Consider the following 14,515-nt stretch of genomic DNA (forward strand, 5'->3'; position numbering starts at 1 on the left):
GTCAAGGTAGTTTTTGGTAGAAGCACAAGGCCCAGCCAACATGTCGGCATCTGAAGCATGGAGAGGCCCGAAGCCCTTTTCTGCGCATCCCACAGCTGGCTGCGCTCTGTCCTTTGGAAGCCCGCTCAACACCGCTGTCCCCCTCCCTGCCCCATTGGGAAGATGCCTGGGATCCCCACCGGGGGCCCCCGAGTCGCTGGGAAATGGTGTCGCATTAGTAGGTGGCACCTGCCCAGAGACAGGAGACTGTGATTCCTGGCGAGTGAGGTGGTCGGCCCAGGAGCAGCTGCAGTGGGCGTGGAGGCTTGGTGGTGGAACGTTCCATCCTGCTTCCCGCCAAGCGGGGGCCACACTGAACCACTCTTCTCTTTATCAGCAGCGCCACCGGCAACGAGTCCTGTGGTGTGGAGGCCGACAGCAAGCACAACGACACGGACCCGTGCTGGGGGCCCCTACGCCGCGTGGACGCCTACCGCATCTACTTGGTGAGTGGCCTCGCCTCGGCCCCTCGGCCCCCGCCCAGCCTGGCTGTTCAGGGGCATTTGAACTTTACTCTCTGATCGAGCTCCCTCCCCAGAGAGGAGGGTCTACACAGCTTCCCGCTCTGGCTAGTTACTGGGGCCATGGTTCTGGGCAGAAACCGTGTCACGTTACTGAGAATCTAGCCTTCGTGTCTGGTCACACATGGCTCGGAGTTGGCATTCGGGACATTGCCAGCTCCTGGCTGTGAACTCTTGTAAATTGAGCTCGGGGTTTGAGGGGCATAGCTCTTAGCACAGCTCTTCAAGAGTGTCAGAACGAATCTCCTGGAGACTTGCCATGTTTTGACCTTACTGCTGGCCAGCCCAAGAGCATATGGGAGGTGCCGGGCTTCCTGACTGAGCAGGCAGGACTGCGCCATCTTACGGTTGGACCCGACCACAAACAGGTTCTCCAGATAGGGAAGGATCAGCCCAGCTCTGTCCCTGTCTCCCCTCCTCCCCGCAGGTGGGGGAAGAAGATGAATCTCCAGGCTGTTCTCGACTACTTTGTGCCATGGGCAGGAGGGGCGGGTTGGAGCTGGATACCATGCCAGACGGGTCTTGGGTAATAAGACACGAAACCACAGGCCGTTATTTATCTCTGCCTGCTTTGTGGGCAGGACTCAGAAATGCTTCCCTCGCCCTTTTGCAGCATCTATTAATATTCTCTACCTCTTCTTGGTCCTCCTTAACCCCGACACAGATTTAGGTGTGCGAGGTGACACACAGTTTGACACGTGGCCACTTAGCTGATTTGGAGCGGGAGGCAGGGTTCGGGAGAGAGCCGAGCCTTTCGGGGAGTTGGCCTCCTGACTTAATTACCCCCATCCTAGCAAAGGTTTCGGCAGGCCCTGCCAGCTGGTATCTGGTTCTGAGTTTGTTAACCCAGGGCCACTGAATGGTGGGTTTGCCTTCCCAGTCCCACCCTGTGGACCTACTGAAGCCGGCCTATGGCCCAAGCCTGGGGAGAGACTGGTTTTCTTCTCCTGCGTTGCCAGAGCGGTCGGATGGTCTGGTTTTTGTCTCGCGAGTTCACCCATGACTAGAAACTTGTCTTTTAGTAGAATCGTATCTCATATCCCCCCACTGCAGGTCTGGTAGGAATTTGGTAGCAAGTTAATTCCCTGGCACAGTTCCCCACTTCCCCTCCCCCTGCCAGGAGGGGGAGGGGGAGATCAGGAGGTCAGCACAGCTGAGGCTGTTAGCCTCTCAGCATTTCAACAAACTGTCATTGATAAAATTAGCAAAAGTATCAGTGAGTGTAACGACCCACCTGGACCTCTAACTGGCAGAAGGAGGACGGGAGGAAGGGGTCCAAGAGGCTCAGCACGGACACAGGAGCATGTCCAGGGCAGAGGCACCTGCCAGAGGGACCAGACCTCAGCTGGGTCTTTCCAGGAGAGGTTGTTAGAGTCTGTGCTGAATCTGCCTGGCTCATCCCCTCCCCAGCAAGACAGATACGGAGTGCTAGGAATATTGGCTGCTGCCATTCGCCTGGTAAATTATTGAGAAGCATTATTAGTGCTTTATTAAATTGTTCCTTCACTTATTCCTGTAAACCTTCCACATGATGGGAGCCTCCCTCCCTGAATCTCAATAACTCCCTGACGGAACAGAAGGAGCCGTTCAGGAAAGCCTTCACCTTGCATATACTGCGCTTATAACTCCTAGGGCTGATTGCCACCCGGCCTGTGAAAGCTACAGAGATGGGAAGGGTGAGCAGAAGCAGAGCCTTGTTCTCGCTGGGTGGTTGTCCCCCTCCCCCACCTCCCGGCCCCCTGGTGGGGGCTTGGCACAGCAAGTATTCTGTTGAGATGTGCTCTTCTGCCTGGTTTGGAGAAATTTAAGGCAGATGGAACTCCACATTGTCTCAGGAGTTACTTTACAACTCTGCGTGTGGCTCCCAGGGTCTGTGGCTCCTGAAGAACCGTGCCTTCCGACCCTCCACGCTGGGCGCTGGGTGTCCGCCCTCAGGCCTCCCCCTGTCAGGGAGCTGGGACGGATTGGCAAACTCGGAGGTTTCCTTCCTTGGTCCTGAGTGGTCTGTTGCAGGTGAGGACATCTTCCCGTCCCCAGTGTGACCCACAGGGCTCAACCGTATGTCTTCATTCCCTCAGGTGGCCTCTTCAGATCATTAAGGAGGAGGGTTGTACTCCTCCCCCTACCCCTCAGTCATTCATGTTCAGAAGATTGTTCATCCCTTCTAGAGACTCCCACTGCACCTCTTTCTACCTGCGGTTTCTGATTTTGCTGGCAGTGAGACTTCACCAAAAGGTGAGGCAAGGCGGCAGGCAGCTTTAAAGCACCCCCAGCCCATGCACAACCATCTCCTTGTCTCAGGTAGATGATGCACCTTCCCAGCCGGCGTGTTTCGAAGGGCCTTGTAATAACCATCTCTTCATTGCTATTTTGGGACAGTCCATTCTGGGGAATAAAAGTACAGGCTTTTATTTTGTGGTTTAATTTCCAGAAAGTCCTCTGGAAACAATCTTTTCTGTGTCTTCCCAGGAACGCTACTGAAATGACACATAGAATGAGGATATTTGGGGTATTAACTATATACCCAGAGGCCAGCCTGTGCATAGCATCATGATAAGAAGGGAGCTTTCTCCCAGCGGCTACCAGTCACCTCCCAAAGCCCTTGACCTTAACAGATGGAAAATTCCTCCTCCCCTCCACCCTGCGACCTCCGTCCACATCCTGTGATTGCCAGTGCAGCTGATATGAGTCAGTCTCTCCCTCTCCTTCCTTGGAGTAGCCACAGAGCGGGGCACTGGGAGGCAGGGGTCCCGTGAGTCACACGTGCTTTCCAGGGCCGTCGCCACAAGCCACTGCAGCTGGAGCCTTCAGTGACCTGGGCCCTGGCAAGAGCCCATGAGAATCAACATCAGGACCTGCTATCAGCTGGCCTTGGATTCTCAGAACCCCACCACCCGCCTCTCCTGCTCCTTTGAAGGATCAGTGGGAAAGTGTTGGGTGCCCCAACTCTTTCAAACCAGTAACCTCACCTCCAGGCTGGGGAATATCTTGGGATTCTTTCTGCAGAGCTTCTCTGGCTTTGCTAGAAAACAAAGTCAGAATTGAGCACATCACTCTCTCCTATGCCGTGAGAAGGAGCCACGGACCCGGGGTGAAGTGGTACTAGGGTTGTACGGGGATCATTTCCGTCCAGGAATCCAGCCGTCCCCAGTGTCTGGGAAGCAGGTTGTGTGTCGCCGTCCCCTGGAGTCCAGGGCGCTGCCAAGTACTCGTTCACTTCCTCATCCCAGCAGCGCTTCCCAGCCTGTCCCTCACACCCCCTGCCCCAGGGCCTGGCCCTGTCACTGCTGCCGTCCCTTAGAGTGTCAGGGGGAAGCCCTGGGGCCGCAGTGGGACTCCCCGAGGGCCGAGAGCTCCTCCCGGCTCACAGGAGCGGCCTTGGCCTCTTACAGGTGGACAGATGCCGCTAGGTCACCGGCAGCCCAGCAGGCGCCGGCCCAGCAGAGCCGGGAGCGCAGATGGCAGAGTGGGCTCATCCTGCCTGGAGACTCGGCCACAAACTGATGGTATGGAGCGGGGGCCCCTCGTGGGCTGCCTTGGGACAGGACAAGGTCACCCTGGCTTGCCATCCTGCCTTGACACAGGAGCCATGAGATCCACCTCCAGGGCCTGGGTGGCCCGGGGGGGAGATGGAGGCCTGCACGTGCCTGGCAGATGACCTGTCACCTTCTGCTGGGCGCCCCCTTTACGAAGCAGGGTGTGTGTTGGGGGCTGCGTGGGAGTTTCGGGAGTTCTGTCTGCTGGGCTCTTCCTACACGTGTAGGGCAGTCCGATGTGGGCTCACGTTAACATCGGAAGGGTCTTCTAGGCTTTCACCGAGAGTCCAGTTTCTCCCTCTGCCAGGAAGTCGGTTTTCTGATTCCATCTTGGCTCAGGCTTATGCAGCAATAATTTTATCTGTCGTTTGCAACATTTAAAACAGCATGCAGTCCCTTTTTTAAAACCCCGGGGTCTCTTCCTAAAACGGGTAAACGTCCTTTTTGTAAGGAGGTGGAGAGGGGAGTGACGCACCTGCATGGCTGTGCCAGGCCTTGACCGGCCCTTCCTGTGGCGGCTTTGTGTGGGTGTGACGCATTACCACTTACTTTCTCCTTTCCCATTGGGTCCTCCCAGCCGCACAGTAAGGCCCGTGGCGTCATGCCACTTTACGGCAGAGAAAACTGAGATTTGAGGACTGTGACTTCCCCTGGGCCTGGCTTCCATGGGGGGTTACCATCCCGTCCTCCGGCCCTGGTAACAGACTTGCTAGGCATGCGGGCAGTCCTGCTGGCGAGGCCAGAAAGGGGTGGGTCGCGCCTGGTCATCAGCCCTTGGAGCTTGATGTTTGCAGAGGGGTGGGGCGACGCTGCTCAAGGATGGTGTCCGTTCAGTGATCCGTGTCCACACACCCTGTCTGTCTGCTTGATTGATTTGCTGTCTTTCTTGCTGCCCCTCGCTCCTAGATAGTGGAGCAGACTTCTCACATTCGCTCAAGGAGCGCTGGAGTTGGACGTGTCTTCCCAAGGACGTTTCCTGTCCCTCCCACAGTCCCTTTCTGTGTTCTTTCAGCATCAGCCACTGTGCCCTGGGGCTGTGGCATCTGCTAATAAGTGGGTCACCGCTGCCATCACTTGAATATTTATTCTTACCAATTCTGGGGCAGGAGGTGGCCTAGAGGCCTTCAGGACCAGCGAGGAGGGAAACAGTGTGGCACAATGAGTTTCAGTAGCCGCAGTGACTTGACAGGATGTGGGGACTCTCGGGAACACCGCCGGCTGCCCCAGAGCACAATTCCAGTAGGACACGCATGGACGCTGCCCCTGGATTTGCCACCGTCAGGAACCTGGAGTGGAAGGCAGCAGCAGTTAGCTAGGAAGGGTGGCCCCAGAGGGCAAATGAGCTGTCTCTATGGAGGGCTTGTGGGCTTGCTCCATCTGGAAGCGGAGAGCAGAGCCCTAAGCTCACAAATGGCCTGATGGCAGTTTCCCTTCTCTGGGCCACCGTGCCCTCCTGTCTGACGCACATGGGGGTCGGGACTCAGTAATGGACCAAGAGATTCCTGGCTGCGTGGGCTTACTCCTGGGGTCTGGAACATCAAAGTGTACCTTTTGTAGGATGGTGACCTACCAGGGAAGCCCATCTTTTTTTTCCCCTTCCTCCCCACAATGTGCTTCTTGTCACAAGCTCCCCTTCTCGCATTCTGGATGCTCAGAAAGGTCCATTTTGCTTGGCCTCTCTCTCTCCCCCCCTCGTGAGAAGATGCCAGTCGTACTGGGCAGTCACTGCAGGTGCAGAGGGCGGGGTAGCCCTCGGGACCCGTGCCTGGTCAACACCGGGAACTTGGCGTGGGGTGGTCTGCAGTGTCTTCAGCCAGTTGCACAGTGTCCTTATGAGCCTCTCCCCCATGTGCTGAGCCTCCACCTTCAACCCATGATCCTGGGTCTCGATGACAAATGACTTTCTGCCCGATGCCCCAAAAATGCGTGGGCCCACTACCCAAACAAGAGCTGGGTCTCTAACGTTGAGGGAGTGCTGACTTCAAACAAGCACCGGTGCTCACATTGAAGTGACTGACTTGAAAGGATTAGCTTGTCTCTCTTTTTCAAGGAAATCAATAATACAGGGACAGGCCTGTGTTTTTCTTTCTCTCTCTCTCTCTCTTTTTCTCTAGGGAGCTGTCTATATATTTCATCCCGGGAATGGCCTCTTGGTTTTTGGTGTGCTTTCCATCCCCCCAGCCCAGCCGTTTCTAAATGAAATTCAGATTGCTCTGTCACTCACTCCAGCACTGTGGTTTGTCTACAACTCCTGCCAAGGGGCCCTATGAGCCCCCAGCCCCGCGCCCATCACCCACGGCTGCCGCTGCTCCCGCCACCTGGGCACAGCCTCGTGCACATCCCCAGGGCCTGCCCAGCTGCTGCCCAGCATAGCTCTGGACCAGCCCTCACCTTTCGGTGCAGACCTGGGTAGCACCTCCCTGGGCCATGGCGACTGCCCCCTACCCCACCCCCAGCACCTTTGGGTGTTGGGGCTGAGCTTCCTCCTCCAGCTCCGTGAGAGATTATTGTTTTTATTTTTACTGTGCCTCTCAGGGACATGGGTTCTGTCGGCTGGCGTTAAGCCCGCCATCCATCACCCCCACATCCTGCCTCTGCCATGGCCGACACCCAATACACCAGCATAGAGAGTGACACTTAATCCCCAGTGCTCCCAGTAAAGATACCAGGTGATGGGAATTTGGACTAGTTTCTCCTGGACAGCCCCCACCATCCCTCCCCCAAGTCTCAGAAGCTGCCCGTTGCCATTGGTCAGGGTCCTGCGTTCTCTACTCTGACCTGGTGGTGGAGGGCACTTACATCCTAGCTCCTGAGCCCAGACCCCCTCGTCACAATGGCAGTTTGAGCATCTCTCTGCCCTGTTAGAATGTCCCAGGTCCCTGCCCCCATATCCATTGTCTGGCAAGTCACGAGTACGAGTACGTGCTTATAAACACCACTTGCCCAGGGCAAGCTGTTTTGACTCCTGGGCGCATGAGCAGATCTCAGATAAATCGGCCTGGATTCTCATCCTTCCGCCCTAACCCCTTCCTCAGTTCAGCCAGGGAGGTGCCCTGGGATGGGGGAAATCATCTTGTGTGCCATCACCTGGCCACCCCCACCCCAGCATGCTCAGCTCTTAAGAAACCCTACTGTATGAAAGTCCAAATGCATAAAACAAACTAGGGGGTAATTATTTGTTACACAGTTTGTTAGTTTGCAGGACTGGCTGCAGGTTTCTTTTAAGTACTTAGTTTTTCTAATGGGTGTAAAATGTTATTCTATGAAAACTAAGTCTTTATAAATAGAGCTTTTAGAAGCCTCTCTCTGGTAAAGGTAGTATCCAGGTGTTCACGTGCAAAGGTGCAGCAATCCAAAGCCTGGTTCGTGTGGAAGCAGGCAGACATAACGTGGGGTTGGGGTGGACTCGAGCAGCCCACCTACGAGAGAGCCAGGGATGCACATGCCCTTGCGCACACGTGCAGCCTGGGAAGCTTCGCGGGGCTTGTTAAGTGTATACCCACGGCCCACACTCTTGCGCAGGCCAATTTGGTTGGGAAACTTCCAAATAGGTCTCCGTGGGGAGTGCTCATCCCTGCTGGGGACCTTCTGCACTGTGCTTTTTCAGGACCGTTTTATCCACACTCCACGCTGATCCCAGGCAGCCCAAGCTGGAGGCTTGAGCGCGCCTTCTCCATGAGTGGTACAAGTGGGGATCAATGTCTGTTGCTCCTCGCTTCACAAGTGTCCTGGGCCGACCCTGCCACCAACCTGAGTGCGTTTTCAGCCATTCCCCTCAAGCTGCTCCAGGCTAACCCCAAACAGTTCGGCCCAGGCCATCTCCATGCTCCACGTCCCCTCTGCTTCCAGCCTTCCCTTTCTGGGGCTAAAAGTGACTTTGTTTTCTTGAAGAAAATATCCTGGTTGATTTCACATCTTCCGCTCCCCTCCTCCCCACTTTCTGTTTCATTTCCCCCAAAAGTACAGGGGGAAAAAAAAAAAAAACAACATCATCTAGAACCAACAGCCCCTGCCAAGTGGTTTTAGAGGAAGGTGGAATGTTCTTAAATATTTTGTGTTAACCAGGATGGGAACCGTAGCTGCCAACCCATTTTCCCCTCCTGCCCTGTGTCTGTCTGATGCTTTCATTGCATTGAGGACCCGTGGTACTTGCGGGGGCCCTGCTGAGGTTTGTGGGGCTCTGGCTGCTCCCTGAGCGATGCTCACTCCCTGTTACAGGGTGTCTGTTGTGAGCAGAATCTGGTGTCTTTCTAAATAGCGCCCCAGGGCCCCAGCAGTAATTGTTTAATTAAATAAAGCACTCGTTCTAAAGTAATAACTGTGCTCCTCCGTGTTGCTGGCATCCCAGCCGGCGGTCCGGCCGTGCAAACTGTGCCGAGAATCAAAAGTGTCTTTGGGCACGTTCGCCGGACCGCAGGCCCACCCAGAGGAGAAAGCAGGAGCCGAGCAAGTCCAGAGGGTCTGCAGCCAGCAGAGATGCCTGGGGCCCAAGCGTGATGGGCAGCAGGAGAGCTGAACAATTAGGGTGCATATTAATGATGACATCTGATAAATTAGCAGGAGCTCGGGCTGTCTCGTGGCTGAGCTGAGAGCAGACCAAGGTACATTTTAATAAGCCTTCCAGTGCAAAGGGCGGTGCTGCAGAGCGCTTTGCTGAGCAGATGCTTCGTGGTGAGCGTGAATCTGGAAGGAATGGTCACAGAGCGCAGCAGGGCATCGTGAGGTTGGCTCTGGGAAGGACTTCCTCTAGCCGCGGATTGAGACGTTCTCTGGAAACCTTGACAAGAGGAGGGAAGAGACGGCCGGTCCGGGTGCGGGCTGTCGACTGGTGGGGCTGTGATGCGTAACCCTCACCGCTGTAGGGAGGTTGTGCTCCACCCAAGAGACAGGTACATGGCCCCTAGGAACCCTGTCCTGCTCTTTGCCTTCCCCCAGGTCAGCAGCATGAGCCTCAACTGTGTTTCAAGGTTTAGTGCCAGGAACCATCTTCAGGTACTTGTTAAAAATATACATTCCTGGGGGCGCCTGGGTGGCTCAGTTGGTTAAGCGACTGCCTTCAGCTCAGGTCATGATCCTGGAGTCCCAGGATCAAGTCCCGCATCGGGCTCCCTGCTCGGCAGGGAGTCTGCTTCTCCCTCTGACCTTCCCCCCTCTCATGTGCTCTCTCTCTCTCTCACTCTCTCAAATAAATGAATAAATAAAATCTTTAAAAAAAAATATATATATATATATATACATTCCTGGGTTCTACCTCTGGCCCAGTGTAGCAGAGCTAAGGCTTCAAGGCCCAGGAATCTGTACCTTCAACCAGTTCTGAGGAGAAATCTGTGTCCTCTCCCCTTTGAGAAATCCGGCTGGCTGAGGGCCTGTCCCCGTGGTAAACAGTCTCCCGGAGAGAGGCCTGCTCTGGTCTCCCTTAGAGAACTGCCCCCAGGCTGCCACTGTGGAGGCAGCCGTCAGGGTCTCCCTGTGCCTTGCCTCCTCCAGGGGAAGACAATGGCCCCACGTCCACAGGTGTCCAGCCTGGCGTCACAGGTAACCTGCTGGTGATGCCTCACGCACTTCAGTGCAGACAGAGAACATCACTCCTCGGACCAGACTGTTCTCAGGCTCTGGGTGTCCCTAGGAGCAAAGGGGCTCCAGCAGCATCCCTTTGCTAGTGCCTTCTTTGTTAACCCAGGGCCAACAGGTCCCTCCTGCGTCCCTACGGGCAGTGCTCTTGGCTTCCTCTTAGAGCCCACAGCGTGCCAGCCCCACGGAGAGGCCTTTCACTCCTACCATCAACTAGGGAGGAAGCTGGGGGTGTGAGTGCAATGTCTTATACCCAGTTGGACAGAGCTTGTTAATCAGCCAGCTTGATGCCCTGTCTCCCCTCCCTCCCCACCTCCAAGGTTACTCGGTGTCGGCAAAGACTCCTGCTCCCCAATCTGTCTATTTCGAGGTCTGACGTCAGCAGAGAAGGGGTGGAGCCAGCTTGGCTTGTGCTCCTCTCTGCAGGGCTCCCGTGTTCTGGGCACCTGACTTCCCTCCCTCGCTCCCCTCCCGCTCCAGTGCAGAGCAGTCCCACCGCCGTCCACTCGTCCTGCACAGGGACAAGCGGCCAGAGTGGAGTGAGGCAGGGAAGGCGCCAGAACACCGACAGCCGTCAGCTGGCATCTCTCGTCCAGTGCTGCACAAACTCCAGGCAGCCTCCTCACATCCTCGGGGCGGGGACACTAAGAGCAGTCAGATGCCACATGGCTACTGGGTTGCCAACAGCTCGGCAGGTTCTAAGGCCCAGGAGGCCCGTGCACCAGCTGCCAGAAGTATCTCAGCCTAAGTCCTGACAGAATCAGGTGGTTGGGGGATGATGGGTGGGTGCTTTTCTCCAGGGTTGCCGCTGAGGGGCAGGACGGACGGCCCAGGGGCTCCCCACCCCCTTCCCTCACAGCAGAGTCTACCTGTTCCCCTCAAGGCCTCTTGTTCTAAGGACCTCTGAGGACCAGCTGACCCCTAGCCTGGCCCCTACAGCTCTTCCCAGGCCCTGGGTCAGATGGCTCAGCCGGAAGAGTACCTCTAGCTTTTTCATGTGTGAGGCGAAGCACAGCCCGGGGGGAGTAGTGCTGTCTCCCCTTCGTCTCCCCTTCCTTGACATTCCGCATAAATAGACCACGACACAGAGCTGGTGTTGATTCTCCCTGAAGAGATTTCAGTGGCTAAACAGTGAGCACCAGTAAGACAAGCCTGCAGTGCGGGAGAAAGTAACGTCTTGGCATGTGCTCGCTCACTCTGGCTCCCACAGGGCTTGCCGCAAGGGCCCAGGTGGCATTTTTTCCCATTTATCGCATGGCCCACTAGCCGGGACATCCCTGCTGTGCCTTCTCTCTTTTGCCCCCCAGAACAGAGTATAGTCCCTTTTAAGCCTTGTCCCATTAGGACCCAGAGGAGTCTTCCCCAGAGGACTCAGGAGAGCCTGAGGCAGGGCTCAGCCCCCATCCGTTTAGTGCAGGCCTGGCGCCTCGGGCAGAAGAATTGTTCCAAGGCCACAGAGCTTTTCTGTTAACTTCATTCTTTCAACACTGGTTTTAGGTAAATGTGACTGTCATTTCCCTGCTTGAAACCTGTTAGAAGTTCCTCTCCATAAGGCCACATTTACGCTCCTTCACATGGTGTGGTCTGCTCCAGTCTCCTTGTGGAACCTTCTCTCTCACCACTACCCCACACTCACTGGCCACTGTCCTCCAAAGACGCTGGGTGCTTTCAGCTGGGTGCTTTCACGACTCTGGCCATCAAGTGCTTTTCCCTTTCTTCAGAGTCTGACGAGCACTCACTCGTTCAGAACTGAACTCAGGGGCCTCCTTTCAAGACACCTGCGGTCATTACTCTCCCCCCAACCCCTGCCATGGCGATAATTGGACTTCCATGTGTATTCGGTTACTTGGTCTCCCTGTGAGCATCTCGAGGTCAGGGCTGTACCTGACCCACACGTCTGGAACCAGCATGGGCCTCACAGAGGGCAGTTGCTCTGTGAACATTTGAACGAACACGAGCACTCGGGTGTGCTGCCCCTGCGGGGTCCGTGGCCGGCACTGGTCCAGTCCCTCCGTAAGCCCTTGGGGCTGCTGATGCCCACGGCTCATCAGGGCTGACAGCCACTGCTCCCACCAGAAAAATTCCACATCCTGCTGGCTTCTCCTCTTTTCCCAAAGGCGTGGGTCATCTTCTGTGCCTCACTGCCGGGACAAAGTGACCCCTCAGCATGGCCTTAGGGGCACCCTGTCTTTGGAGGCTGAAGGCAGAGGGCAACAGTCAGGAGCTGACCACATGCCAGGAAGTCTAGGGTGGCTCCCCATCTCTCTGCCACCTCCTCGTTGGCGCCTAAAATGCAAGCAGTGAAGTGTTAGGACAGAGGCCACCTCCAAAGGCAGGTGTGTTTCTCCAGACAGAGCCCCCCGCCTTGCTCTCACACACACCGTCTTGTCCAGCCCACCTCCTGTCATCACTATCCTTAAAGGCCTCCTCGGTCAAGGTCAGGCCTCTGTCTTCTCACCTGGGCAGGTGGGTGTGGACCTATCTCTCTCTCTCTCCCTCTCTCTGTCTCTCTCATGCTTGTAAGGAGCCAGGCTGCCCTTAATAAGCCTGATGGCGTATAATCATTAAGTGAGTGACTATGTGGGTTTTCCACAATATTTATCATCCCCCCCACCACCACCACAAGGGTTACAGCTCTGGCACCAAATCCTTGGAACTCTGCCCACCACCGGGCACCATCTGGCTTTTCAGCAGAGAAAGAGACAACGCAGGCCTGTCCTCCGATAGGGGGTGGGGGGGACAGCAGCTGTGCCAGGCTGACGCCACCGGGCCGGCCCAGCCCTCCGCCCCTGCCCCCGAGGGAGGCAGCTTTGCTGGGGGTGGAGATGATGGAGAGACTTTCTCTAGGGCATAACCCAGGGAGGCAGTAGACGCCCGAAGAAGGGGGCTGGCCTTGAATACACACAGCCTAAGTTCTGATCTCAGCCACGTCTCGGTCGTTACAAGGTCTTGACAAGTTACCTTATCCCCTTTAGCTCAGCTTTCTAAACTGGAGCCAGTAACCAATTCCCAGGGTGTCGGGGTCAAGAAGAGGTCTTCGATGGAAGGTGCTGTGTGTGGGCACTCAGGCGGTGTTAGTGGTGTGGATTCCCTTGTCTCCAAGGCAAAGCCTTGTCTGGGTGACGGCTCAGAGGCAGGGGGAGGCTCTGGGGTGAGAATGGCCTGTTTGTGGGCACAGTTCTTCTCCCTGCCAATAGCAACCCCTCCAAATGCGGCGCCAACCATCTCCCAGTTGGGGGCTTGGAGATGATTGGGTAGGGGGACACCTGGACCAGGTATGTGGGACTTGTCCCTATCCCAGAGGCTGGGGCCAGAGATTATGATGTGATAGTGAAGACAGTTGCTTGGGAGCCACAGCGTGCATTCTGGAAAGACGCAGTCTGCATCCTGTGGCGGTCACCATACGTGAGCTATTTCCCAGCGGTGCACAGCCAGGCCTCCGGGTACTGAGGGGGCCCTGCTGTGGGTTGTAACCTGTCAGTCCCTCCCGGGAAGCTCCTTGTCCCACACATCTTCAACACCGCATTCGGCAGCCAGGCTCCGGGATGAGTTTCTTGATCTTTCTTTTTTGCAATCCATGGGTTCAGGCGGAGATGTGCTTTCTTTTTTTTCTTTTTTTTTGGCCTCCCAGAGGACAAACCATAAAGATAGGTTACAAACCTCAGGTCCGTAACTGAAGATTTCTATCTCATCTAAGTAGGGCAGGGGATGTTTAGAGCAGAGGGTTCAGAGAAGGAGGTTATTTGGGTCCTTTCCTAGGTCTGCTTTATTTGCAGTTGCCTTGAGAAAAGAGAAGCCGGAGGTTTGGAGGAAGGGACCTGGGGATGCTTTCAGCTGTCAGATGGTCACAGGCGGCCTTCCAGTCGGTGTGTTTGGGGAGTAACAGAGCCCAGGAAGTGCCTTGTGAGTGCCCTGGCCATCTCCAGGCTGACAGGGCTGGGATCGGTGTCACCCAGGCTCCCCGGGTATCGGCCAGCAGCACTCCAGGGGCCAGGACAGCCCTGCATCCAGCCCTCCCCCTCGGAACTGGTGCGGACGGTCTGGGAGTGCCTGTGTCATGGCTGCCGTTCGCCTGCCGGCCTCCTGGGAGCAATTCCAACCGCTCTGTCAGGAGGTTCTCATCCTTCCTCTTCTGTGCCGACCCCTTCCCAGCTGCCGGGAGGGGGCGATCTGGGCTTGTGACAGTAGGAGCTATCTGCATGTGCAAGGTTGGGAGCTGCCGCCCCATCCGTGGCTTCTCAAAATCATTCTCCCACAGCTCCCCAGTTCGACGTCGAGACAAGGTTTGCACCAGTAGTTTGGCAGAACTTGTTCGGGTGCGACCTCACTGGCCCGCATGTGGCTCTGCGGGGAGGGTGCCTCAGAGCTTCATCCTCTTCCCAGTTAATCGGGCAGTGGGACAAGTCTCTCCTGGCCGACCTCCTGATCCTGGTCTGATTGGCTGCCGTGCGGGATTGGTTTCTTGCCTCTGTTCTGTAGTTCGGGGGCCTCTTCCAGCCTCTTGCAGCTTCTTCCAGCAAGTGCACACTTGCCTTTTGCAGGTAGGACATGTCTCTGCGCTCATGCCTTCCAAGTGGGGCTGAACCGTTTGGCGTGCGTGGACTTGGTTTTCTGCTGCAGGACGTCTCGAGGTGATAGCTGGAGAAGGTATGTGCTCCAGAAACACACTTCTTCAGAATATCTAGGCATCAACTGTCCGTTTTTATTTTCAGGCATTCCCTGAATCTTCCATCTCTCAGCCCATTCAGTAAGCATTTCCCAGTCCCTTCTAGGTGAGGGTGGTGGTGGCACAGGGACAATAAGATGCGGTAACTTGCCCTCAGCAGCACCTTCAGGGGGTGGGGGGTG

At 56.0% G+C, this 14,515-nt stretch overlaps 1 protein-coding gene across 2 annotated transcripts in view; it reads left to right on the top strand.

Moving 5' to 3' along the window:
* The window catches only part of SLC38A12 (solute carrier family 38 member 12), a 54,775-nt gene that overhangs the window by 15,346 nt on the left and 24,914 nt on the right, over nt 1–14,515 (top strand). Inside the window, exon 8 of one of the 2 annotated variants that reach the window (XM_036088605.2) lies at nt 377–485. In XM_036088605.2, the coding sequence (XP_035944498.1) occupies nt 377–485 (109 nt within the window). The remainder of the gene's footprint in view (nt 1–376; nt 486–14,515) is intronic. The other variant, XM_036088606.2, reaches the window with a different exon arrangement.

The sequence above is a fragment of the Halichoerus grypus genome, chromosome 2, assembly GCF_964656455.1.
Source record: "Halichoerus grypus chromosome 2, mHalGry1.hap1.1, whole genome shotgun sequence".
Lineage (NCBI taxonomy): Eukaryota > Metazoa > Chordata > Mammalia > Carnivora > Phocidae > Halichoerus > Halichoerus grypus.